The sequence below is a fragment of the Lynx canadensis genome, chromosome A3 (assembly GCF_007474595.2).
Source record: "Lynx canadensis isolate LIC74 chromosome A3, mLynCan4.pri.v2, whole genome shotgun sequence".
NCBI classification, from domain to species: Eukaryota; Metazoa; Chordata; class Mammalia; order Carnivora; family Felidae; genus Lynx; species Lynx canadensis.
Genome location: NC_044305.1, coordinates 761,572 through 786,320, shown reverse-complemented (window position 1 = coordinate 786,320; position 24,749 = coordinate 761,572). Strand labels below are relative to the sequence as shown.

The window sequence follows — 24,749 nt, the reverse complement described above, 5'->3', positions numbered from 1 at the left end:
TGGGGTAATCTTTGTTAAATTTTAGAGGTTGGAAGTATTTGAAGCTGGGCCCCAGTCCCTTCAAGGGCTGGTCTATTCCCGTTAACCCTTGCTCTTAAGGGTAGATCTTTATGGTTTCAACCCAAAAACGCGGGGGCATGTGCCAAGAGTTCACTTCCAGCCCAGACTTCCTATTCTTGCTTCTTAAGCCCCCATAACCTTTGTCCTCATGGCCTCTCTTCCAGACTCCCTGCGTTGCCAGTTCAGGCTGTTCTGACAAAGCACTCCAGACTGGGCAGCCTAAACAACATTCAGTCCCTACAGTTTGGGGGGCTGGACATCTGAGGTCAGGGTGTTGGCACCGTTGGGTTCTTCGTAAGGACCCTCTTCCTGGTTTACAGACAGCTGTCCTGTCTCTGTGCCCACTCCTGGGGCTTCTTCAGAGGGGCACTGACCGCATCACAGGGGCTCCACCTTCACAACCACTCACCTCGCCGTGGCCTCACCTCCTAACACGGTCACCTTAGGGGGCAGGAGGTCAACGTGTGGATTTTGGGGGGATGCCAGCACTCAGCCTGTAGCACGGCCCCGGCCAGGCCTGCTGTAGGGGCGCCCTAGCGGCTGCATCCCTGCTCTGGGTTTTGGATCGTGGCCTCAGCAGCTCTCGGCAAGCAGCTTCTTTGAAAATCCCCCATCTAGTTCTTCTAGCTCTTACGGACGGAGGGTCGTGTGGTCTACCAAGTCCGCCGATGCCCGTGGTCTACGCGCCAGGGCGGACAGGTGGGCAGGTGCCCTGCAGTAAAGCCGAGAGCGACGGCCGCCTCGGTCAGCGCTTGCTGAGCTCACACGTCAGAGCTGCTCGCCTGCGATCTGTTCAGTGCTCCACCTTCGCAAAATACTTGGCTTCTTTTAACGATGACAGGCCTGTAAGAGTTTGTGGGGATGCGGGATTAGGACCTAGCGTGTGTGAGGCCCTGGCTCCGTGAAGCCAGCTGCGTCGCCAGTGGGGTGGGGGTGAGGGGCAGGCGGTGGGACCCGAGAGGGGTTGGAGGAGAGAAACGGCAGCCTTTGGGAGGGGGTGAGCGTGAGCAGAGCTGATCCCAAGAAGCCAGGAGTCCAGAATCCCCGAGGCCCTGTTGTGTGGCGTGAGCACCGGGCCAGGGCAGGGTGTGTGTGTGTGTGTGTCCGCGCCCGCACGCACGTGCACACATGCACACGTGAATCCCCCCATCGACTGCTCGCTAATCACACATCTGTGCAGGTGGGCTTGGCATCCGACAGACGGGGTTAAATCCCGATTCCACCATTGAGTGACTATGTGGCTTGGTCCTTGGGGCCTCGGTTTTCCCTACTACAAAGTGGGGGCAGTGGGTTTGTGAAAATCACGCAGCTTGATGAACGTGACGCACACACAGTGAATGCCTGACAAAGTGGCTCCTAATTACGACAGCGGCAATTCCGCGACTCCTTGGATTTCGCGCGCCCCCAGTGCAGGCTGGCCACACAACAGGGCAGGGTCGGCCTTCTCTCCACCTGCAGGGGTGCCGGCCTTTCCTACCCCTTCCCCTGCCCGGCACGGGAGATGGGACAGGTGCCCGGCGCCCCCTGACACCCGCTTCAGTGTCTCCTCTGAGCAGACAGCCGCGTCCCCTTTGGGATTTTGCTTGTTTTTCATGCTTGAAACTCAGCCTCGGCCTCAGACCCGCGGAGGTGTTTACGGGCTGGCACCATGCGGTCCAACCACAGTGCAGAGGGCAGAGCGGGGGCCCCGACTCCCCCGTCTTCCTCTCTCCGTGTGCCCCCATGTTCACGTCCTCAAGGTGTCCCCGAGGACGCTGTGCTGGGCGCCCGGAGGACGTGTGCATAAGTCATGGAGGGTAAGTCCTCGTCAAGGACACGGACGTGTTGCTGCCACGGAGCCACGGACAGGCATTCCCTTTCAGTTCGTTCCCCAGAGTGCAGTCCCTCCCGTCAGACCCCACAGAGAGGAGCAAAGACCTCCCCCCTCCCTGTTCTCTCCGCACCCCAGGGGACGCGGAGCAGGATGTGATGCTGACCACGAAGGCCCCCAAGGCCACGGTGGGGGGCCTGAGCCCCTCCAAGGGCTACACCGCGCAGATCTTCCGGCTTACTGGCTCAGGGACCACCCTGCTGGCTCAGAGGGAGTTTGTGAGTAAGTCCGTCACCCCGCCCCTGGAGCCCAGCCGCAGAGCCTGCGCGTGGGGAGGAGCGGGACCCTGGCCCTGCTCTGGCTGGAGCTGTGGCTCCCCGGTAGCCCCCGGGCTCTGCTCCCACCTGGGGGGCGGTCCTGACAGCCCCTCGTCCTTCTCTGCAGTAGAGGAGCTGAAGAGGCCCCTGGGGGCAGCCCCGGAGCCCACGCCCTCCCACGTGGGGAGCCCAGCCCCGGAGCCCCCAGTCGCCTCGTCCCCGAGCCAAGACCCGCCCACTCTTGGCGGCTCCAGGTGGGATGAGGGTAAGTCGCTGGGGGAGGGAGCAACCTTCCGCCTCTGCCGGGCTCTGTTCATGGGGCGGGGCGCTTCCTCCCGGGGGACCCCACATTCCAGCTTGACCTGGAGCGTGCCGGCCGCTCTCCTGGCTTCACGCAGATCAGGGGGCACAGGTCACCGCTGGGGGTGCACATGGGCCCCAGTGTGCCTTGCTTCCTGCCCGCGTGCGGCGGGTACGAGCTGACACACAGCCGTGTCCCCCCAGGACTGCTCGGTGAGGAGCGGCACCCGCCCAGGGGCCCCGGGGGCAAGGCCCCTTCTCAGCCCACCAAAGACCTGGAGAGGCAGAGCCACCCCAGGGCCCCCGAGGGAAAGACCGAGAAGCCAGGTGAGCAACCAGGGCGCCGGCCCCTGCCTGCTCCCAGGTGGCTGCTCCCGTGTGACCCAGGGCAGGGCAGACAGCTGGGGCATTTTTGGTGGGCCCGTGAGGCCCTGTAGGCGGGACTGTGTCCCCCATTAGAGGGGGGTCTCCTTGCACTTCCCCTACCCGGGAGTCTTCACGAGGGGTCTGTCACGGGGTGGGGGGGTGGGCGCTCAGCCCGGAGGGCTTGTCTGTGCGGGCTCTCAGGAAGCCCCCGACCCAGGCAGTGGCTCCGTCGTCTCCGGAGAGCTCCTAGGTCATGGGACAAGCCAGTGAGACCTCAGCCCAGAGCTGCCAGCCATGCTGACCCCCACCTGCCCCGGTGGGCACCCCCTTGGCCCGCCCCCACGTGGGCAACTGCACACGGGGACCGGCACTGCCGAGGCCGCCCGAGCACCCGGGTGTCTCACTAACCCTCTCTGGGGGTGCTTGGGGGGCCAACACAGGGACCGACGTTCACGTAGGGACTTGGTCACCCCCCTCACTCCAGCCAGAGCCCCGTGGCCCCTCCCCCTCCGTCGGCCCCAGGGAAGGAGATCCTAGGGGGCTGGAGCTGGCCCGGAGCAGCTGGGGGGGTAGCCCTCTGGTGTTGTGGGCCTGGCCCAGCTCCTCAACACCCTCCCTCGCCCCCAGCCAGCCCCCAGTTCCGCTGCACACCCCCTACGCCTGTGGACATGATCTTCCTGGTGGACGGGTCCTGGAGTATCGGCCACAGCCACTTCCAGCAGGTCAAAGATTTCCTGGCCAGCGTCATCGAGCCCTTTGACATCGGGCCAGATAAAGTCCAAGTCGGTGGGTACCCGCCCCTTGCCTGCCTCGTGGCCCTGCGCCCCCTCCCCCCGGGTGTCCCCACAAGTCCTACCAGCATGCAGGGGACGCCCAGCTCTGAGGAACTGGAAGTCAGGGCAGAGGCCCAGAGCCTCTTGGGGAAACAGGAGAGCCCCACCAGTGGGTCTCACCCGTAGCTGACAGGCTGACCCCGCCAGGCCAGGCAGGGGCGTCCCCACAGGGGCATGTGGGGATCCCCACAGGGGCAGGTGGGACAGCTGGCTCCTCGGGGCACGTTCTGGTGACCTCTCAGTGTGGAACAGGGGGGCCTCCCCGGCGTCCTGGCGAGGCTGCGCGTGGGGCCTCCGCTCACCCGCCCTGCCCCCGCTGCAGGCCTGACTCAGTACAGTGGAGACCCCCAGACTGAGTGGGATCTCAGCACCTTCGGCGCCAAGGAGGACGTGCTGGCCGCTGTCCGCAGCCTCCGCTACAAAGGGGGAAACACGTTCACAGGTCTGCCTGGGCCCCCGGCGGCCCCACCCCGGGGGTTTCTGTTTTCGGGTCTCCGTCCCGCGGGTCAGCCTCCCAGATTTGGAAGCTTGCACGCTGATCTAGCCAAGTGCTATGTGGGCGCTGAGCCTGAGTCACACCTTTGTAAAAAGCAAATGTCTCCTTGCTGACCTTTGATGAAAACGGGGGTTGCCGTCTCCCACGGGCAGACCCTGGGTCTCGCGGTGCTTTGAGGGAAGGGGGTGGTCCCTGCCTCTGGGTGCCCCTCCCCCTGGAGGGGCCAGGACTGACTCAGCGGGCACTGTGCTGGGGTCAGCGGCCGGTGGGGTGGCACCGGGCAGGGAGGGCACCAGGAGGGGCGCTTGGGGCCGCATGCCCTTTACCACCGCTGTGCCCAAGGCCTGGCCCTGTCACACGTGCTGGAGCAGAACCTGCGGCCGGGGGCGGGGCCCCGTCCAGAGGCGGCCACGGTGGTGATTCTGGTGACGGACGGCAAGTCCCAAGATGATGCCCGTGCCGCTGGCCGTGCCCTCAAGGACCTGGGTGTTGACATCTTTGCTGTGGGTGAGTGGCCCTTGGCCCCCCGCTGGAGTTCCCACGGCGTGGCAGCCCCGGCCGCAGGGTCAGTTTGCACCCCTACTTGTCCACCCGGGCTGGAGGTCTCGTGGCGCCCGTGCCACAGGGAGGACCGTCCCTGCTTGAGGAGCTGCACAGCCGTGGGCGCTCAAGGGGGCGTGCAGACATGAGGCTCCCGGTTTGCACACCCTGTGTGCATCTGCCCCGCTGCGTGTGCTCCGTGCTCTGTGCCACGGGCGCCCAGCACCCCTAGTGACCTCGTTCTGCTCGCGCCACCGGTCAGTTATCACCTCTGTCCCTCGAGAAAGGAACTGCGGGTGCGGGGGGCTCCTGGGGGCAGTGGGCCTCCTTGGTGCCCCAGCCCCCCTCATGCAGGTGTGTCCCAAGCCCCAGGTTCACGGGAAGGTCTGGGGGTTTGTGGGACTCTGAGGAAAGCACGCTGGCCTCCCTCCCGACCCCAGACCCCATAGAGACCCAGGCAAGCAGGGCACAGCCTGCAAGGGGCCTCCGGGGGTCCAGCCCCACCCGCAGCAGCGCCCAGCTGCAGTCTCTCGGGGGGGCCTGGCAGGTGACCCGGCTCTGGGGCCCGCAGGATCTTGGGTACGGGGCTTGGGAAGGCCTCTCGAACTGCGGGGCGACTCAGGCAAGGGGCCCGGCGGTCTCGGCTGTAAGATGGGGCAACGGCGCCTGGTGGGCGGGGCCGGGCCGTCCTCACCGCCGTACCCTGTGAACAGGCGTGAAGAACGCGGACGAGGCCGAGTTACAGCTCCTGGCGTCCCGGCCGCTGGACATCACCGTCCACAACGTGCAGGACTTTCCCCAGCTGGGCACCTTGGCCGGCTTGCTCAGCCGCCTCATCTGCCAGAAAGTCCAGGGCAGGAGCAGGGCCCCGGGTGAGCGGCGGGTGGCGGTGGCAGGGCAGGGCCCCCCTGGCCGGCTGCAGCCCTGCCCGGCCCTGCCCGCCCGCTTCGGACAAAGGGGCAGGGCGGTTGCGGCCCCTCTGGGGTACGCCCCGCACTCCCTGTCTCCTCGGGTCTCGGGGCTCTGAGGGTGTCTGCGGCCAGGACGACACCTGCCCCTCCCGGAAGTGCCTGCCAGGGAGGGCAGGGGGAGCCGGTAACGCAGGCTGCCCGCTGGGCTGTGGGCCACTCTCCCCCCTGTCCCACAGTTGCATCGACAGCGGGCAGCCCCTCCTCCCCGGACACCCTCTTCGCTCCCACCGACCTGGTCGTGACCCAGGTGACCTCCTCCAGCGTCCACCTGTCCTGGACTCCAGCCCCCCAGCTGCCCCTCAAGTATCGGATCGTGTGGCAGCCTTCCAGGGGTGGCACCCCCAGGGAGGTGAGACGCGGCTCCAGTCAGGGCCACACGTGACACGGCCATCACGGAGAAAGCGTGGCAAGGGTGGTCCCGCCAGACCTGCAGCGGCCACGGAGCCGGAGCCCCGAGGGCAGGCTCGGGTGGCCGGGGGCAGAAGGTGGAGCGCGTGGGGTGCTTTGATGGCCGCCCGGTGGCCGGGGCCGGGGGTGCGGCCGTGTGGGAAGCGAGGACTGACCACGGCCCCCACCGGAGCTGACTGTCTCCCTGCCCTGCACCCGCCGCACCCCCTACACCCGCCCCCTGCGTGCGCCCCCTGCGCCTACCCCCTGTGGCCATCCCCTGCCCTGCACCCCCTGCTCCCACCCCCTACACCCACCCCCTGCGCCCCCTGCGTGCGCCCCTGCGCCTACCCCCTGTGCCCCCTGTGCCCGCCCCCTGCGCCTACCCCCTGTGCCCGCCCCCTGCGCCCACCCCCTGTGCCCACCCCCGGCTCCACTGAGGCTCCTGTTGTAGGTTGTGGTGGAGGGGCCCGCCTCGTCCATGGAGCTTCACAACCTGACGGCCGGCACGCAGTACTTGGTGTCTGTGCTCCCTGTCCTCCGGGCTGGGTTCGGAGAGGGCCTGAGGCGCCTCGTGACCACAGGTGGGTGGGGTGGAGCCGGCCGGGCTTGGGGCTCGGGGGCTACCCTACCTGCAGCCTCCCCTTGGAGCCTCATACCAGCAAGGGCGATGCCGCGGGCAGGCCCGGCCTCAGCCCAGTCTCTGGGCCTCTCTGACCCTCAGTGTCTTCTTCTGAGCTGCTCAGACCTTTTACGGAGCTCCCGTCCTACCTGGCCGGCCATGAGCCCCCTTTAACAGCTTTATTGGGAAACGAATCGCATGTCGTGCAACTCCCAAGTGTGAGACTCCTCGGTTGTTGGTCTGGCCCCTGAGGGTCACCACAGTCCACTGTAGAACGTTGTCCTCACCTGCAAGAAGTTGTGTGCCCCTGGCTGTTGCCCCCAGTCCCCCAGCTCCTGGTGACTCCAGTCTGCTTTCTGCCTCCATGGATTGGCCATTTCTGGACCTTCTGTGTCGGTGGGACCATTCAGCGCAGGGCGTCTTTACGGGGTTGCTAACCTAGGGGCCCTGGCCTCCCCACCCTCAGGGCAGGTAGCCTTAAACAGAAACACACCAGGCGGCTGTGATTCCCCAGAGCTGTGAGCTGGAGACTCGGCCCAAAGTGAAATGTGGGGACAGACAGAATGGTCTGTGGGCCTTTCTTCCCACCTGCCTCCAGCGGCCCCGTCGCAAGGTCTGCGCTGACCCAGCCCCGCGGTTATTCTAGCGAGGGGCCTCCTTTTCGCGTGCGCGCTTCCTGGAAAGTGCTGCTCTCTTCCTTTCTGCCTTCCCCCAGCGCCCCTGCCTCCGCCCCAGGCGCTGGCCCTGGCCGCAGTGACACCCAGGACCATCCGCCTCACCTGGCAGCCGTCGGCCGGGGCCACACGGTACCTGGTGCGGTGCCTGTCGGCCTCCGCCAAGGGCCAAGAGGAGGGGAGAGAGGTTCGAGGCCAGCCGGAAGGGGAGGCGGAGGAGGGTGCCCGGGGCTGGGGGCAGGTGGGGTGGGGAGGGTGGCGGGCAAGGGCCAGCATGAGCACCACGTCCCCGCAGGTGCGGGTGGGGCAGCCCGAGGTGCTGCTGGACGGCCTGGAGCCCGGCAGGGACTATGATGTCTGGGTACAGAGCCTGCGAGGGGCCGAGGCCAGCGAGGCTCGGGGCATCCGCGCCAGGACCTGTGAGTGCCCGTCCACCGGGCAAATGCCCCACTCTGGCTCCCCCCAGCCTTCCACCAGGTGGGGGACCGCAGACCCCTCTGGTGGCCCCAGCAGCCCTAGCCCCTGCCCACCCACCCCGATACACTTGGGGACAGGGTGCTGGCTGGTCCCTGAGGCCTCGACGTGCTCTGCAGCCACCCTCGCGCCCCCCGGACACCTCAGCTTCTCGGACGTGAGTCACGACTCAGCCCGTGTTTCCTGGGAGGGCGTCTCGAAGCCCGTGCGTCTGTTCAGGATCAGCTTTGCCTCCAGTGACGGCAGCCATTCAGGGGAGGTGAGAGCAGCACCTGCCCAGGGGCCCTTGGGGGGCGTGGTGTCCGGCGGGAATGAGGTGAACAGGGTGGGGGGGGACCCAGCACCCTCAGCACCTCCACCCCCACGTTCACGGTTGTTGGGTGTTGCTGGGCCCCCGGGCGCCAGCCTTGGCCTGCTGAGGAGCAGCACGGACCATGTCCACCTGGGGGCCAGTCCGCAGGGGTGGGGGGAGACCGGTGGGAGGCCAGGAATTGGACCCATACACCTAAATGACACCCGTGACGAGGTGTGCAGGGTTCGTGCTGTCCTGACAGGCTGGCTGGACTCTCTAGGGGTGGGGGGGCAGGGGGGGAGGCCCCGGGAGGCCCCACGTGTGCTGGGCTCCCCACTCCCAGTGCACACTCACTCCCCCACTCGGGGCCGTCATGGGCCGTCCCGCGGGCAGGTCCCAGGCCGGGCTCTCCTCCCTGGCAGGGGCAGTTGGCTCCAGGCCTCCACCCACGTGCCTCGCAGGTGGAGGCTCCCGGCAACGCCACCTCGGCCACCGTGGGCCCTCTGTCCTCCTCCACTGCGTATTCCGTCCGCGTCACCTGCCTCTACCCCGGGGGCAGTTCCTCCGTGCTGACCGGCCGCCTGACTACGCGTGAGTGGGCTGCGGTTGCCTGGGGCCCCCAGGCCGCTCCACACCTCCACCCGACGGATGGTTCACAGCAACACATAGCTGCCCTGCGCGGTGCTGAGCCGGGGGCACACGTGCCTGGACAGGTGTGACGACGGGGTGTAGGGCCCTCGAGGGCACGACTCCAGGCACCTCTAGAACAAGGGCTCGTGCCCAGCCTGCAGCCGGGTCCTGGGCAAAGGGGGAAAATGTGGGCATGGCTGCTGGGTGGGGTCTGGGGATCCCCTCTGCCCCCCATGGGGCAGTCACCCCCAGGCGTGGTCCTGCATCGGTGAAATCTCCTTCCCGGGTGCCCAAGGATGTTTCTGATGAGTCTTGAGGGGCAGGGGTGCAGAGGCCACCTCCTCACGGCTTCTGCTTCTCCAGGCCCCGTCCCCCCAGCCTCAGTCTCCCCGCCCCGTCTTCCAGGGAAAGTCCCCAGCCCGAGCCAGCTCTCGGTGACAGAGCTCCCTGGGGACGAGGTTCGACTGGAGTGGACGGCCGCAGCGGCTTCCGGCGTCCTTGTGTACCAGATCAAGTGGACGCCCCTGGGAGACGGGAAGGCCCACGAGGTGTGGGCCGGGGAGAGGAGGACGATCTCCCAAAGCCGGGCTCCGGGAGGGCTCAGACCCTCGTGCTTCGTCCCGGGGACGGCTGCCTGCCCGCGGCCTGTGAGCCGAGCCCCAGGGAGAGGACACCTCTTCGCGGGACGGACGCCTGTCCCTCCTCTCCACAGATCTCTGTCCCAGGGCACCGGGACGTGGCAGTCCTGCCTGGCCTACGAAGCCACTTGGAGTATGAGATCACCATCCTGGCCTACTACAGGGATGGGGCCCGCAGCGACCCGGTGTCCCTCCGCTACACCCCCCGTAGGTGACCGCCGCTCTGCCCCCCAGCCGTGCAAGGAGGAGGAGCAGCCCAGAGGGACCCCAGACCCTCCCAGCTCCAGGGGCCCAGGGCCTTGAGCTCCAGAGCCATTGACCGGCAGCTCCCTGAGTCCCCCAACCCTCTGGCCTGACCACTTGGGTCCACGGGCTCCCCCCCTGAGCCCTCCAGGAAGGTGTTCAGGGGCAGCCAAAGTTTCGGGTTACCTGGTATGACAGAGTGCTCAGGACTGTCCTGGAGCTGACCCGGTGCCCAGTGGTCCCGTCTGCGCCGCAGGACGTGGTGGGAGGGTGGGGGCGGGGGGAGCAGGGACAGACCCCCGCGGGGCATGCCGGCCATCCTCCAGCCCCGGCCTGAGCCCCCAGGGTGGCGCCTGCCTCACAGCGCACCGGAGCCCGCCCTCTGACCTGGCCCTGGCGTCCAAGTCACCCGACAGCCTGCAAGTCAGCTGGACACCTCCGAGCGGCCACGTCCTCCACTACCGGCTCACCTACCTGCCAGCCTCGGGCTCGGGGCCCGAGAAGTCGGTGGGTCTCGGCCGAGCAGGGAGGCCACGGCCCATCGAGCGCCCCCGGGTCCCGGGGGAGACACAGCCGCCCTGTGTGTTGAGGGCGGTCGCCCCTCTGTGACGGATGCAGACAAGCGAGAGCAGAGACGCTCCAGAGGGGGCAGCTTAGGTGACCGTGTCCCCCCCGCCCCACCCCAGATCTCTGTTCCAGGACTCAGCAATCACGTGACGCTCCCCAACCTGCTGGCGGCCAGCAAGTACAGGGTCCTGGTCTCCGCGGTCTATGGAGCGGGGGAGAGCAGGACTGTGTCTGCCGTAGGCCACACGGGTGAGTGGGCACCAAGACCCCCAGGCCCCAGTCGGGCCCCCGACCCTCACACCCAGCCAGGCCCCAGCCAGGACCCCAACCCTCACACCCAGCCAGGCCCCAGCCAGGACCCCAGACGCGTCCAGGCCCCAGCCAGGACCCCAGACCCAGCCAGGCCCCAGCCAGGCCCCCGACCCTCACACCCAACCAGGCCCCAGCCAGGACCCCAACCCTCACACCCAGCCAGGCCCCAGCCAGGACCCCAGACGCGTCCAGGCCCCAGCCAGGACCCCAGACCCAGCCAGGCCCCAGCCAGGCCCCCGACCCTCACACCCAACCAGGCTCCAGCCAGGACCCCAACCCTCACACCCAGCCAGGCCCCAGCCAGGACCCCAACCCTCACACCCAGCCAAACCCCAGCCAAGACCCCAGACCCAGCCAGGCCCCAGCCAGGACCCCAGACCCAGCCAGGCCCCAGCCAGGACCCCAGACCCAGCCAGGCCTCAGCCAGGACCCCAGACCCAGCCAGGCCTCAGCCAGGACCCCAGACCCAGCCAGGCCCCAGCCAGGCCCCCGACCCTCACACCCAGCCAAACCCCAGCCAAGACCCCAGACCCAGCCAGGCCCCAGCCAACACCCCAGACCCAGCCAGGCCTCAGCCAGGCCCCCGACCCTCACACCCAGCCAGGCCCCAGCCAGGACCCCAGACCCAGCCAGGCCCCAGCCAGGCCCCTGACCCTCACACCCAGCCAGGCCCCAGCAAGGACCCCAGATGCAGCCAGGCCTCAGCCAGGCCCCAGACCCAGCCAGGCCCCAGCCAGGCCCCCGACCCTCACACCCAACCAGGCCCCAGCCAGGCCCCCGACCCTCACACCCAACCAGGCCCCAGCCAGGACCCCAACCCTCACACCCAGCAAGACCCCAGACCCAGCCAGGCCCCAGCCAGGACCCCAGACCCAGCCAGGCCCCAGCCAGGCCCCCGACCCTCACACCCAACCAGGCCCCAGCCAGGACCCCAACCCTCACACCCAGCCAAACCCCAGCCAGGATCCCAGACGCAGCCAGGCCCCAGACCCTCACACCCAGCCAGGCCCCAGCAAGGACCCCAGATGCAGCCAGGCCTCAGCCAGGACCCCAGACCCAGCCAGGCCTCAGCCAGGACCCCAGACCCAGCCAGGCCCCAGCCAGGCCCCCAACCCTCACACCCAGCCAAACCCCAGCCAACACCCCAGACCCAGCCAGGCCCCAGCCAGGACCCCAGACCCAGCCAGGCCCCAGCCAGGCCCCCGACCCTCACACCCAACCAGGCCCCAGCCAGGCCCCCGACCCTCACACCCAACCAGGCCCCAGCCAGGACCCCAACCCTCACACCCAGCCAAACCCCAGCCAGGATCCCAGACGCAGCCAGGCCCCAGACCCTCACACCCAGCCAGGCCCCAGCAAGGACCCCAGATGCAGCCAGGCCTCAGCCAGGACCCCAGACCCAGCCAGGCCTCAGCCAGGCCCCCAACCCTCACACCCAGCCAAACCCCAGCCAACACCCCAGACCCAGCCAGGCCCCAGCCAGGCCCCCGACCCTCACACCCAGCCAACACCCCAGACCCAGCCAGGCCCCAGACAGGACCCCAACCCTCACACCCAGCCAAACCCCAGCCAGGATCCCAGACGCAGCCAGGCCCCAGACCCTCACACCCAGCCAGGCCCCAGCAAGGACCCCAGATGCAGCCAGGCCTCAGCCAGGACCCCAGACCCAGCCAGGCCTCAGCCAGGACCCCAGACCCAGCCAGGCCCCAGCCAGGCCCCCAACCCTCACACCCAGCCAAACCCCAGCCAACACCCCAGACCCAGCCAGGCCCCAGCCAGGCCCCCGACCCTCACACCCAACCAGGCCCCAGCCAGGACCCCAACCCTCACACCCAGCCAGGCCCCAGCCAGGACCCCAGACGCAGCCAGGCCCCAGCCAGGCCCCAGACCCTCACACCCAGCCAGGCCCCAGCCAGACCCCCGACCCTCACACCCAGCCAGGCCCCAGCCAGGATCCCAGACGCAGCCAGGCCCCCGACCCTCACACCCAGCCAGGCCCCAGCCAAGACCCCAGACCCTCACACCCAGCCAGGCCCCTGGGAGCCTAGAACCCGTGGGCCTCCTTGCTGGAGTCCTGCCTCAGGCTGTGCCGAACACTGCCGAACTAACAGAAGGACAATCAGGGTTCTCATGGAACCTGCCCCCATTGGACAGCGCAAACACCAACCCAGGGGTTAGGACCATGCCGGTCAATGCAATGCATGCAGGCTGATGTGGCTGGGGGCTCCTGGTTGGAACCTTGCCAGCAATGCTCAAAGCTGGGGAACGGGCTCGTAATTGTCCCGTCTCTGCGTCTGGGGGTGCAGGCAGCGTCCAGCCCGGCAGGAGTCCCGGGCAAGCTGGCTGTACCTCATAGACAGGGCAGGCGAGGGGCCCGGGCTGGCCTCCCTCGATGCACGGAGTACAGGGATGTGGCCTCAGTCGGCCCTGGGGGATGGCCACCCACAGGCAGGACCAGCTGAGGACACCGGGTCACACACTGCAGAGCAGAGGGCCCACTGAGGCCACTCAGCTGGGCCACTCCAGTCTCCCTCTGTGTCCCCTCCGTAGGGCCATCTAGTTTTGGCTTGAATGCCTCTGGGGATGGGGGTCTCCCTACTCAGTGGTGCCTTTACTGGCTCGTGAACAACTTCTAAGCACCCACTGTGCCCCTGGCAGCGGAGGAACTCTGCACAGCCAGGGACCTGGCCGGTGTGTCCCTGGGTCAGCGTGTCCCCAGGTCGAGGTGTCCCCAGGTCGGCATGACCCCAGGTCGGCATGTCCCCAGGTCGGCATGTCCCCAGGTTGGCATGTCCCCCAGTCGTGTCCCCAGGTCGGCATGTCCCCAGGTCGGCATGTCCCCAAGTCAGCCTGTCCCCAAGTTGGCATGTCCCCCAGTCGAGGTGTCCCCAGGTCGGCATGACCCCAGGTCGGCATGTCCCCAGGTCGGCATGTCCCCAGGTTGGCATGTCCCCCAGTTGAGGTGTCCCCAGGTCGGTGTGTCCGTCTCCCTGGCCCTGCCACCTGGGGCACATCGGGTGGCCAGTACCCTCAGGGTTTGGTGCCCAGTGGGAGCACCCCTGGGTGCGTGCTGTCTTGCAGGGGGTGGAAGTGAGGTCCCCGAGGGAGCGGGACATCATGTCCATCCTTCCCTGAGTCGTGGAGACTGTAAGCTAAAGACCAGAATCTCCAGGGCATCTGTGGACTTCAGGACAGGGCGCTCCCCAGGTGGCGCGGGGCCCCGTGCCAGCCTGGCCCTGACCGACTCCTTGTTGCCTCCCAGCAGCCTGCCCCGCCCTCAGCCCAGATGGCTCCCTCTCAGGTAGGCCTGCCCTTGTGTGACAGCTGACCCTCCACACCCCCCACCTGTCCCCCCCTCCTCTCACAACCGTCTGAGGAGGGTGGCCTGGGACCCCACCCGCCACGAAGGGGCAGTGACAAGAAACAAGGTCCTGTGGTCGTTGGGGGCCCCAGTCTCACCTGTGCAGGGGAGAGTGGGGATGAGGCTGGCCAGAGCTTTATTCCTGCCTCACCATCGAGGTTGCTGAGGCCTGTCCACGGTCACAGCTGGGACACGGCAGGACAGACGAAGCCCTGGGTCCTGTGTGGCCTCCTCGAGGCTCTCTGCTGACTCGAGCCGGGTGAGGGGCCGAGCACGGGGCTCACACAGCATCTTTAGTGCTTTGTGGGTCTGAGACGCTCCCAGACTCGGGGCCGACGTGAGAGCCACCCGTGGTCAGGCACAGGCGTGCAGAGCGGGGGCGGTGGAGGCCTGTGTCTCCAGGGCCGAGCGTCCCTCGGGGGCCACCATGAGCTGCGAGGCGGGGCCACTCCTGGCGGGGCGCTGAGGCTTCTCTGTCCTGCCCCCGCTCCTGCCCCAGGCCTGTGGCCGCGCTGAGCACCCAGCAAATAAGATTTCCCCTTCACTTTGTGCCCTTAGCGTCACAGAAGGTGCAGACGCTGGGAGCCCGCCGGGCCGGGGCGGGCGGTGTGACCCACCCCTGTGCACCCTCGCCTCTGCCGGGAGGTCGGGGGCTGTGCACCAGAGGGGGAGGCCAGCGGGTGGGTGCCCCGAGTACGCGTCCACCTGTGGGCCCCCTGATCACCTTCCTCCCGTCGATGGGCGTCCTGTCTTTGCGTCTCCTCTCCTCTCCCCTGACTCCTGCTGCCTTCTCTTTGCGTCCTGCCCCTCCGGCCCTCACCTTTCGTCTCTGATCGTCCCCTGGTGCTGCTGCCTGTCCCAGGCTTTGACCTCATGGCGGCCTTTGGTCTGGTGGAAAAGGAGTATGCGTCCATCCGCGGCGTCGCCATGGAGGCCTCGGCATTCGGCCGCGCCAGGACCTTCACACTCTTCAAGGATGCCCAGCTGATGCGCCGGGCCAGGTGGGAGGATGGGGGACAGACCGCGGCCCGAGATGGGGGGCAGCTGCACAGTGGGGGTGGGTCCTGGGGAGGTCCTGCCGCTCGGTCCCCCGGAGCCAACCAGGTGGACGTCCCCCCCCCCCCCGGCGAGCAGGGTTTTCCAACTGAACAAATCTTGCATGGGTAGAATGAGGCCACGAGTGGGTCCTGTTCCGTGTGGCCCAGGCATCGATCAGACTTGCAGACTTCCTCACAGTGGCCCCCATTTGTCTCCTTGGGAAGCCCTGCCTCCCGTGTGGGCTCCGGTCAGGCAGATGCCTGGTTTTAGCAAGCGGCTGCTATGTGAGCACGAAAAAGGCCGCGTGATTCCTGACGTCTAACAGCCGCCCTCCCCTGCTTGTGGAGAGATCTTGAATCAAAATCGCAACTGTGACACACACGGCAAAACCTCTTCTTAAGTTAGAATGTTGTAAATCGTCAACGCAGTCGTGTGCTTTGTAATGGAAATTTGAAAATACAAAATAGATAATTTTGCAAAACTCGGCCGACGCTGCTAAGATTCAGGGCTTTCTCCCCAGTCCGGTGGGCACAGCAGGTGCAGCAGGCACGGCCGCGGCCTCACCCCTGAACTCATGGCTTCCCTGTGCCACCCAGGCCCCGATCTGTTCCTGTGTTAACTTCTCCTTTAGGCGGCATACGGGTTTCACGTTTTGTGGGTGGCCGAAGCCTGGCTTTTCCTCCCGTCCAAGCTCTAGTGTGGGGCTCGAGCCCGAGGCTTACGCTCCGACTCTCAGAGCAAACCCTCCCTGGATGCCACCACCGTTGTTAATCACTGTGGGGGCAGCTCTCCTGTGATTTACCCCTTTTCTGCAATGACAGCCTTGTCCCAGGGCCCTCACGCTGGGCGCTTCATGTTTGTCCGCCCTCTGGAGCTCACAGCCCAAGAGGTGGGGGCAGATGTTTCTGCTGGGGTGGCCCCCACTCCAGATGTGATCATCCACCCCAGGTGAGGTCACCCAGCACCTGTGCCCCCCGCCCACATGATCGCTGCCACAAATGGGGCTCTGGGCTCCTAAGTGTAGAAAGGGTCCCTCCCTGTAACGGGATCGGGAAGACTCCCCAAGAAAGTGGCAAACAAGTAAGGGCAGGGAGACAATGGGGAAAGGAAGCACACTCAGGAAGAAGGAACAGCCTGTGCCAAGGCCCTGGGGTCAGTTTACTTAAAGAACCGCAGGAATGGGCAGGGCTGGGTCTTTGGGGCTCTTGGTTATCCTAAGAGCAAATGAAGGGCAAAGAACAAGGCTGGAGGCCTCTAGGAACAGTTTCACTGGGTGATCACACCCTGTTCCCTGCCCTCCCCAGCCCTCAGCATGCCCTGGGAGCCCCAGCACTGGCACAGAACCCCTCTGAGCACTCCCCTCCCAACAAGCTCAGGTCAGTGGGAGCGACTCCTGAGGGCAGGGTTTCCTGTGGGCTCCTGACCCCGGGGAACGGGCCCAGAGACCCTCCTGCTGAACCTCCTTGACCTGCCTCCTCTCCACCCACGCAGAGACCCTGGAGAATGGGGTCTTGGCGGACCCTGCCCGGGATTGTCGTGAACACTGGCTGTGGCAGGGCCTTCCATCCCGGCCGGGCCTCAGGGCGCAGGGGGCTGCGGGCTGCGTCCTCAGGGCCCGTCTTGTTGAGCCCCCACCAGCCCAGGGGCACTTCTGTCCCTTGTATACCCCTTGTTACTGCTGGGGAACGGAGACAGGAGGGGCCCAGCGCCGTCACATCACCCTCTCTGCAGTCTCTGCATGGTGGGACCCCGTCTCCTCCCAGGCCTGCAGCGGCCCCCGCCTGTGTCCCAACAGTGACGTCCACCTGGCCGCCCTCCCACCGGAACACACGGTTGTCTTCCTCCTGCGTCTGCTGCCCGAGACACCCCGCGAGACCTTTGCGCTGTGGCAGATGACGGCCGAGCACTCCCAGCCCGTCCTGGGGGTCTTGCTGGACGGTCAGTCCAGAGGCAGGGCGGTGGGCCCAGGGCTGTGGGTCCTGAGAAACCCTGCCTCCAGGCCAGGCCGGGGGCCGCCGTCACCGGGAGGCAGGAGTCCCAAACAGGGGCCGTGTCTGTAGCTCGGGTCCCCGAGGCTTGGGGTGCATTTGACTTTGCATGCTGCCGTGTCGTGGGGCTGTCCTGTTCTGTTTGGGGGGGTCTCACATGTCCCTCACGCCTCCCCTGCAGCCGGCAGGAAGTCTCTGACCTACTTCAACCACGACCCCAGGGCCACCTTGCAAGAGGTCACCTTTGACCTGCCCGAAGTGAGGAGGATATTCTTTGGAAGCTTCCACAAGGTGCTGGAAGTTTCCCGAAAGACCGAAGTGCATGTCCTCTAAGACCGTCCGCTGCCCCCCACTCCCTCCCACTTTCCTCGAAAGTCATCTTGTCCTGTCCAAGCCTCTGTCCCTCTGATCCCCTCTATGACAGATGTCTTACTTTGGGTCAGAGAGCATCCCAACCCTTCCCGGGTCCCAGGAATCCCTGGGAGGGGTCTGCAACACGTGTAGTTTGCTCCATTATACAAAGGGGAAACTGAGGCCCAGTGAGGGGGTGTCCCATTCGACCCAGGATAGAGTCAGGATCCTGACCCCCAGGTAAATGGGCTCTTTCTTCCCCATCTGGCCTGGCCTTGCGGGCACAGATGGGTGCTCACCCCCGCCGGGGCTGCAGGGGGAACCCCTGGTGGTGTCTCTCTGGCAGGTGCATGTGGCTGTGGGCCGCTCCAAGGTCAGGCTCTATGTGGACTGCCGGAAGGTGGCTGAGAGGCCCATGGGGGAGGCAGGCAGCCCACCTGTTACTGGCTTCGTCATGCTGGGACGGTTGGCCAAGGCCCGCGGGCCCCGGAGCAGTTCAGCCACGGTGAGCATGGGCTTCGTCCTGCTGCACCGGGCTGGAGGGGGGGGCCACAGAGACCACAACCGTATCTGGCTGACCCTGCTTTGCATTATAGTTCCAGCTCCAGACGCTGCAGATCGTGTGCAATGACTCCTGGGCGGAGGAAGACATGTGCTGTGAGCTCCCTGCGTCGGTAGGTGGGCCAGTGCCTGCCAAGGGCGCAGAGTCTGGGGGTAGACAGGAGGCGCATCGGCACGGCGCCAGGAGAAAGCAGGGCAGCCTTCCTGGAGGAGGTGGCCTCTGGTCAGAGCCAGAGCCCTGGGCAGCTGAATGCAAGAGACCCCGGAGGCCAAGGCAGGCTGGAGTGCGTCAGGAAGCCGCCAGCTGCGGGGGTGGCCACTGCTGTGTACTCGGGGGCCACTTCCCTTCTCTGTGGGCGCAGGTGGGGTGTAGACAGCTGGCCAGGAAGGAAGGGGCTCATCTAGCAAAGCCAGAGGGACTGCCAGAGACTCGGGCAGCCTCCGCACCATGAAGATGTGGGCAGGGCTCCTCACACTGTACCCACACGGGGCTTGGGCATGCTGGGGATTGGGAGGGACTGGGAGAGGGCCCGTGCAGGGCAGCCAGCAGCAATGTGGGAGGGGGGGGAGGGCACCGGGGACCAGCTCCCCGCCCCTCACTCCCAGCCTCCCCGGCGTCCTGGAACCCAGCTGTCTGGCTGTCCGAGCTCTAGGTCAGGAACAGGTGGGGGTCCACTTAATGAGTGGGGTCTCCTTCCTCCCAGAAGGATGGAGAGACCTGCCCTGCCTTCTCTTCCTCTTGTGCCTGTTCCTCGCAGACCCCGGGGCCCCCGGGGCCCCAGGGACCTCCGGTGAGTCCATCATCGGCTCCCCGGGTGACCTGGGCTCCTGGCAAAGCCCGCTGCCCCCTCACTCACACCGCCGAGCAGCCGAGCCAGCCTGCGCCAAGATGGGATGTTCTCACGAGCCCCCCAGCGGCCCCATCCCCCCGCCTCGTGAGACCCCTCCCAGCCAGCCTCTCCTTCCCTCTGCTTCCCTCCCCTGAGCCAACCCTGTGGGGTGGGGGAGGCGGGGGGGGGCGGGGGGGCCCAGTCAGTCCGCGGCACCGTGCTGGTGGTGGCCGGTGGGTGCGATGTGGCCTGGCAGTGAGTCGCGGCCATGTGGGCGGCCTCCGTCCCAGGTGCTCCGGCTGTGGGACCCCCACCGTGGGGCGGGGCCCGCACCCCTGCCAGCCCCGAGGCTCCGGGGCCCGTGTGGCGGGAGCGTCGCTCAAGCACACGGGCTCTGGCCTGGCCGTCCACGGACCGCACCGGGCAGGGGCCGCAATTTGAACGGAGACCTGCCAGAACTGGTCTGGTGTACCCGGCGGCTGTGGGCGGTGGGGGGCGGCGGGGAGGGCGGGCTAGGCCTGGCCCCGGAAGACTCCTCCCCTCCCCCACCTGAACTGGGGGACTGTAGTCCCCGGGGGGCAGTGCTGTGGGGCCCTCGGGTGGGCGCCGCGGAAGCTCAGCCCGGTCTGTGTCCTGGTAGGGCCTCCCCGGAAGGAACGGAGTCCCAGGAGAACAGGGCTTCCCAGGCCCCAGGGTGAGTTGTGGGGGGTCCTGTGGGGCCGGAGGGTGGAGCCCCACAGCCAGAAGCCAAGTCCCCTCCCCAGTGAGGGGCCAGTTTCCCACCCCCGACCCCAGAAATCGCGAACGTCATTGACCTTGAGCAATCTGACAGGTGAAGTGTGTTGGCATTTCTCCTACAGGAGCTCCAACACCCTGTGGGAGTTGCTGGAATTTGCTGGAGTTTTCCCCTTGACAAATGTCCTTGGAATCCTTGCCGCTGGGTTATTTTTCGTATTAATTCTTGGGAGCACTCGACAGATTATGGACGTTAGCCACGTGTCTGTGATCTGCGTTGTGACCGGTTTGCCCCCCGCTGGTGTGGAGCTGGCGCGGGGACAGATAGGTTTTGTTGTGTGACAGTCACCTCTGGGTGTTCCTGTTTATTAGGAGATTTAGAAAATCAAGGGTGGATATTAAGATCTGGTGCTGCCTCAGCTGGACACAGCCAAATAATTCCTTTTCCCGGAGCTCTTAGTTTGGCGAATGATTTTAGCGCATTCCTGACACTGAACTCTTCCTGTACCCGTTAAACTGAGTACTTGTCACCCATTCGTGTGCTGCAGGGTTCTGTTTGCTGACGTTTTACTTAGGATTTTCTCATTGATATTCAGACATGAGAATGTCTGCAGTTTTCTTTAGGGAGTTTGGTACACTTATATGCTAAATTCACAAAAATTCTTTGAAAGCATTGATTTTGCCCTGGAATCTCAAACGGTGGAAGGAGAGTTTGTCCCTGGCCCTTAGGGATCCGGCGGCACACTCCAGCGAGGACGGAGCCTAGTGCTGGGGCGTCAGAGCTCTGACTGGCCTGTCCAGGTCGGCTCTGCCACAGGGCTTTCTGTACCCCTCCCGGTCAGGAAGGGAGAACGTGGTCACTGGCTCTGTGACCCGGAGAAGTGGCCGGGGTCAGTCCCTGGCTGTCAAGCAGGTCCCAGCAGGACCCCTCCCGGGGTGGGCGGTGAGGCGAGGGCATCTCTGTAGGGCTGGGTCTGGCTGCCACGGTCAGCTGGAGGGCCAGGGGGGCCACTGAGGGCAGGGTGGAGGCCTTCTTAGCCCCTCCCTCGCCTGTGTCTGCAGGGAGAGCCCGGGCCACCTGGACAGACGGGACCTGAGGGTCCTGGGGGTCAGCAGGGGTCGCCAGGGACCCAGGGCCGAACCGTGCAGGGGCCTGTGGTAGGTGCTGCCCCCCCCCTCCCCCTCCCCCCGGCTGCCTCCCCCCTCCTCTGGGACAGACTGAGTCCCTTTCCTCTCCAGGGTCCGCCAGGGGTCAAAGGAGAGAAGGGGGACCACGGAGCCCCGGGCTTGCAGGTAGTGGGATCAGACACCCTCCGGGTGTGTGGGCAGGGAGGGCACGGGCTGGGGACCTGGGTCTCCGGGATGGGGCCTCAGCCTGGCCAGCTGTCTCTGTTCCTTCTAGGGCCATCCTGGTCACCAGGGCCCTCCCGGGAAGGTCGGCCTCCAGGGACCTAAGGTGGGAGAGAAGCCTGTGGGGGGGGGGGGGCGGTGGGGGGGGGTGGATCTCAGATAGAGACTGTGGGGGCAGGGTCCTCCCCAGCGGGGAGGGGAGGGTGGTCACTGCCAGGGGCTGGGGGCAGGCCCTGAGCTTGGCTGGCCTTGCCCCCTGCTCACAGGTGTGGGTCCCTGGGTGCTGGGTTCTGTCCGTGGGGGTGACGTGGGCCACCGCGGGAGGGGCGTGTGGGAGCGCCAGGCCACCCCCTGCCCTAGCCTGCCCTGTCCTCTGTCTTCAGGGAATGAGGGGTCTGGAGGGGAGTGCTGGCCTGCCTGGACCTCCGGGCCCGAGGGTAGGTCCTCCTGAGAGGCTCCCCCCAGTTCCTAGGGCCGAACAGGTCAGAGCCTGCCCAGTGGCTGCAGCCCCCGCCCCCGCAGGTGACCTGGGGACACCTCTCTCTCCTGGGCTGGAACCTGGTGGGGCTCCGCAGGGCGCGCGAGTGCCCAGGGGCGGCTCCAAGCGAGGGTCTTCCTCACCTCCGCTGGGCAGGTCGGAAACGCCACGTTAGCACGGCCCCAGTCACCGTCAGTCCGCGTGGCAGGAAAGTGCCCGGGCTCCCGGGTAGGCCGAGGGAGGGGGGACGCGTGAGGCTGGCGGCGGGGAAATGACCGGGGCCGTCTTCTCCTTCTCCGCGGCCTCGCTCAGAGGCACCTCCCCTCCCCAGCCTGTGGTTCCGGGGTCTGTGCTGGGCTCAGTGCTGGGGAGCTGTCCCTGGGGTGGGGGGTGACAGTGGTCACACTCGGGACGGCCAGTGCCAAGTGGGGTGGGGTGGGAGGGCCTCTGCCCTGGGTACTCAGCCTGGACAAGCTCTGAGGCAGGTGAGGAGGCCCGGCCTGGCCTGCAGGAGGCAGGGACCCAGTCCGCAGGGAGCCAAGGCGGGAGGGAGGAGGACCCACGTCCTCCGGGGGGGGGGGGGGGCTGTGGACACACCCTCTGCACCCCTGCAGGGCTTCCAGGGCACGGCGGGGGCCAGGGGCTCCGGAGGGCAGAGAGGACTCCCGGGGCCTGTGGGGCTCACGGTAAGTCCCCTTCCCACCTACCGGCCAGCCGCTCAGCAAAGATGGGAGGCGGGGGAGCAAATTTGAGTAAATGCCTCCTTCCCGCCCAGTCAGGGCCACTTTGGGAGCTTCGGTTTGGAACTGATCTGCAGCGGAGGAAGCCCGAGATGGGACCGGCCAGGGAACAGGGCGGGCCTGGGGGCCCCAGGGTGTGGGGCAGGCCTGGTCCCACAGCTAGGCAAGGGCTCAGCTGGGAGGTGGAGGAAGGCAGGCCCCGGGCAGGCCCAGCTGGCGTCCGGGCCCGTGTCCCAGCTGCGGGGGACTCTGCGTTGCCGGCTCCCTAGAGTCGGGAGCGGCGGCCCCCAGCATGCAGCCCTCACCCGGCCCGGGACAGGGTCCAGGCGGGTTGACTTCTCTGTGCTGACCCGCTTTTCTCCTCTTCCTCTATTTCAGGGGCTGCCGGGGCCCAAAGGGGAGCGAGGAGAGAAGGTGAGTGAGGCCCCTGTCCAGGCTCCAGGCGCTCCCTGGGGGGTGTGCGGGAGGCACCGGCCCCCACCCCGCTGGGCACGGCGCTTGGCCACACGACCCATCTGCCCTGCAGGGGGAGCCGCAGTCCCTGGCCACCATCTACCAGCTCCTGAACCAGGCCTGCGAGTCTGCCATCCAGAGTGAGTGGTGCGGCCTCCTCGCGAGGGCGCCAGAGCCCCCCACCCCCACCCCCACCCCCGTGCGGCCTCTGTCTCACCCCAGCCGGGCCGAAAGGGACCGCGGGCACTGGCCATGCCCCAGTGAATCCGGGGGAAGTGAGCGGGGAGTCCCCCTGCCCCACGCCCCGCCCTGCTGACACCCCTCCACCCCTATCCCCAGCTCACGTGCTGAAGTTCCACCATGAGAGCGCCAGGCCCCCCAGGCCCATCTTGCAGGCCCTCGGACACCCCAGCTCTCACGGTGAGGCCTGGCTCCCTGGAAGAGGAGGACGAGACGGCCCCCACCCTGAGGACGGAGGTACTGGCCCCCTTGCGGGGGGTGTGGGGGCAACTGCAGCTCCCTCCCAGTCCCCGGCTGGGAGTTCCGTGTGGCCCCGGCATCCCCTGCACCCTCCCTGGGCCGGGGTGCAGAGGCAGGGCCCCTGAGCCCACACAGAGGTCGCTAAGGCAGGACTGGACACGGCCTGGTTTCCCCGGGGTCCTCAGAGGGCCCCCTTCCCCTTCCTCCCGGGAAGCCCAAGATTAGGGCCACCTCCTGCCCTGCCGTCCCCTCCCTCCTGTCCTTCCCACGTGCTCCCTCTCTCCTTGCTCTGATGCAGCAGGAGGCTTGGTCTAATGACCTTGTCACGCGTTCCTCCATCCGACTGGGGCCGTGGCGCTGGTCACGGCTCAGGTGCCGAGATGGATGGGAGGCTGATCAGGGGAGACAGAGCTCGTGGTCCTGGATGGGGTGGGGCTGTGGTGCCGCCCCATGGGCAGGACCGCGGGGTCCTGCCTCACCCCCTGGGCTGGGCGTTGGGAGGGGAGAGGGGCTCCCCTGCGGGAAGCCCTGCCCCCCACGGTCCGTCAGAGTGCCCCAGACACTGCCTTTGGGATAAATACCCTTCTTTGTGCCCAGCCTCGTGGACAAGGCTGTAAGTGCCGTCACGAGGCCCCCCTCAGTTAACCTTGGCCACTGACCCAACGACACGTGCCTGCTTGGGGTCGGGTGCCCACCTCCCCTCAGTCAGAACAGGGTCCCTGAGAAGGGAGACCGTTACCACACGCACCCCGGTTCCAGCACACCCCCTTCCGCTCAGGTGAGCCCGGCGCCCTTGGTCAGAGGAGCAGCCCTCGGCTGAAAGGGAGTGAGCCTCCCGGACCCCTGGGGGGAACGGGTGAGCCCCCCACCTTCGGGGAGGAGGAGCTCCCGGGGGACTGCTGGGAGGTGGGGGTGCAGCACGGACAGATGGCTCAGGAGCTGGTGAAGCGGCTTGGGATAGAACACGAGTGGGGGTTCCTGGGCCTTGGGGGGCCCAGCAAACCTGGAGACACGTGGAGGGGAGCCAGGAGAGCCCAGGGAGGCCCCAGTCAGGGGTTAGCAGGGCAGGAGGGTGGATCGGGTGGGCGAAAGGATCAAGGCCGGGGGCACCTGGCGGCAGCATCCTGGGGAAAGGTTCGTGCCCGGGGCTCGTGGCCCGGCTGGATGCACGGGGACCCTGGGGGCTCGGGTCCTCGGTGCCAGGTGGGCGGGGCTGCTGCCGTCCGGCTGGCTGCCGCCTCCCTCAGACTGTTCACCCTCTCTCCTGCCAGGACGGCCCCCGTGCTGCCCGGAGTGACCCTGCCCTTCCCTGGACCCTGCAGGAGGAGCCTGGAAAGCGAGTCCCGGGAGGGGCCTGGAGGCAGAAGGTGGGGGTGGGGGGCCTTCCCTCTGTACTGTTTCCACACTCAGATAAAGTGCAGTGTGCTCAGCAAGGGAGCGGCCTGCTCACTGCAGGGAGGGGTGTCCCTGGGACCTGGAGTCCGTCCCTGCCCAGTCAAGTCCAAGTCGCCCCACCTCCACCCTCAGAGAGACAAGCTGCCATCCTTCCGTGGCTTCGAGGACCCCCCCCCCCCCCCGCTGCCCCTGCAGCCTCCTGTGACCTTGTGATTCAGTGCCCCGGCACCCCCACGGTCCAGGCCCTGCCCAGGACGGGGTTTCTCAGCCGCATTGAGTAACCCGGGGGGGCTTGGAGATCGGTGCCCAACCCCCTCTCAAACACTCGCTGATGTGACCTTCCCGGGCCGGTGTCAGGGGCTCCTCTCTCCCTAGTAGCATCCCCTCACTAACGACATAGCGTCCAGCTCGCCTCCCATGTGCTTGAGTCCCTGGGGACCCTGACCTGCTGGCCCCA

At 66.9% G+C, this 24,749-nt stretch overlaps 1 protein-coding gene across 1 annotated transcript; it reads left to right on the top strand.

Annotated features, from left to right (window-relative positions):
- Positions 1-728: 728 nt before the first annotated feature.
- Positions 729-24,317, top strand: COL20A1 (collagen type XX alpha 1 chain). The gene is made up of 37 exons (XM_030309086.1): positions 729-905; positions 1,873-2,152; positions 2,315-2,452; positions 2,692-2,814; positions 3,481-3,639; positions 4,009-4,128; positions 4,525-4,689; positions 5,436-5,594; positions 5,870-6,042; positions 6,535-6,664; positions 7,418-7,563; positions 7,672-7,795; positions 7,970-8,109; positions 8,604-8,733; positions 9,178-9,320; positions 9,485-9,617; positions 10,018-10,160; positions 10,340-10,469; positions 13,795-13,833; positions 14,756-14,894; positions 16,236-16,307; positions 16,727-16,869; positions 17,101-17,210; positions 17,617-17,775; positions 17,867-17,944; positions 18,536-18,622; positions 19,302-19,355; positions 20,459-20,554; positions 20,636-20,689; positions 20,799-20,852; positions 21,130-21,183; positions 21,839-21,910; positions 22,343-22,378; positions 22,491-22,557; positions 22,757-22,894; positions 23,676-23,753; positions 24,169-24,317. Exons 1-37 carry the CDS (start codon positions 729-731, stop codon positions 24,192-24,194), a joined length of 4,269 nt encoding a protein of 1,422 aa, XP_030164946.1. The 3' UTR covers positions 24,195-24,317.
- The last annotated feature ends 432 nt before the right edge of the window (positions 24,318-24,749 follow it).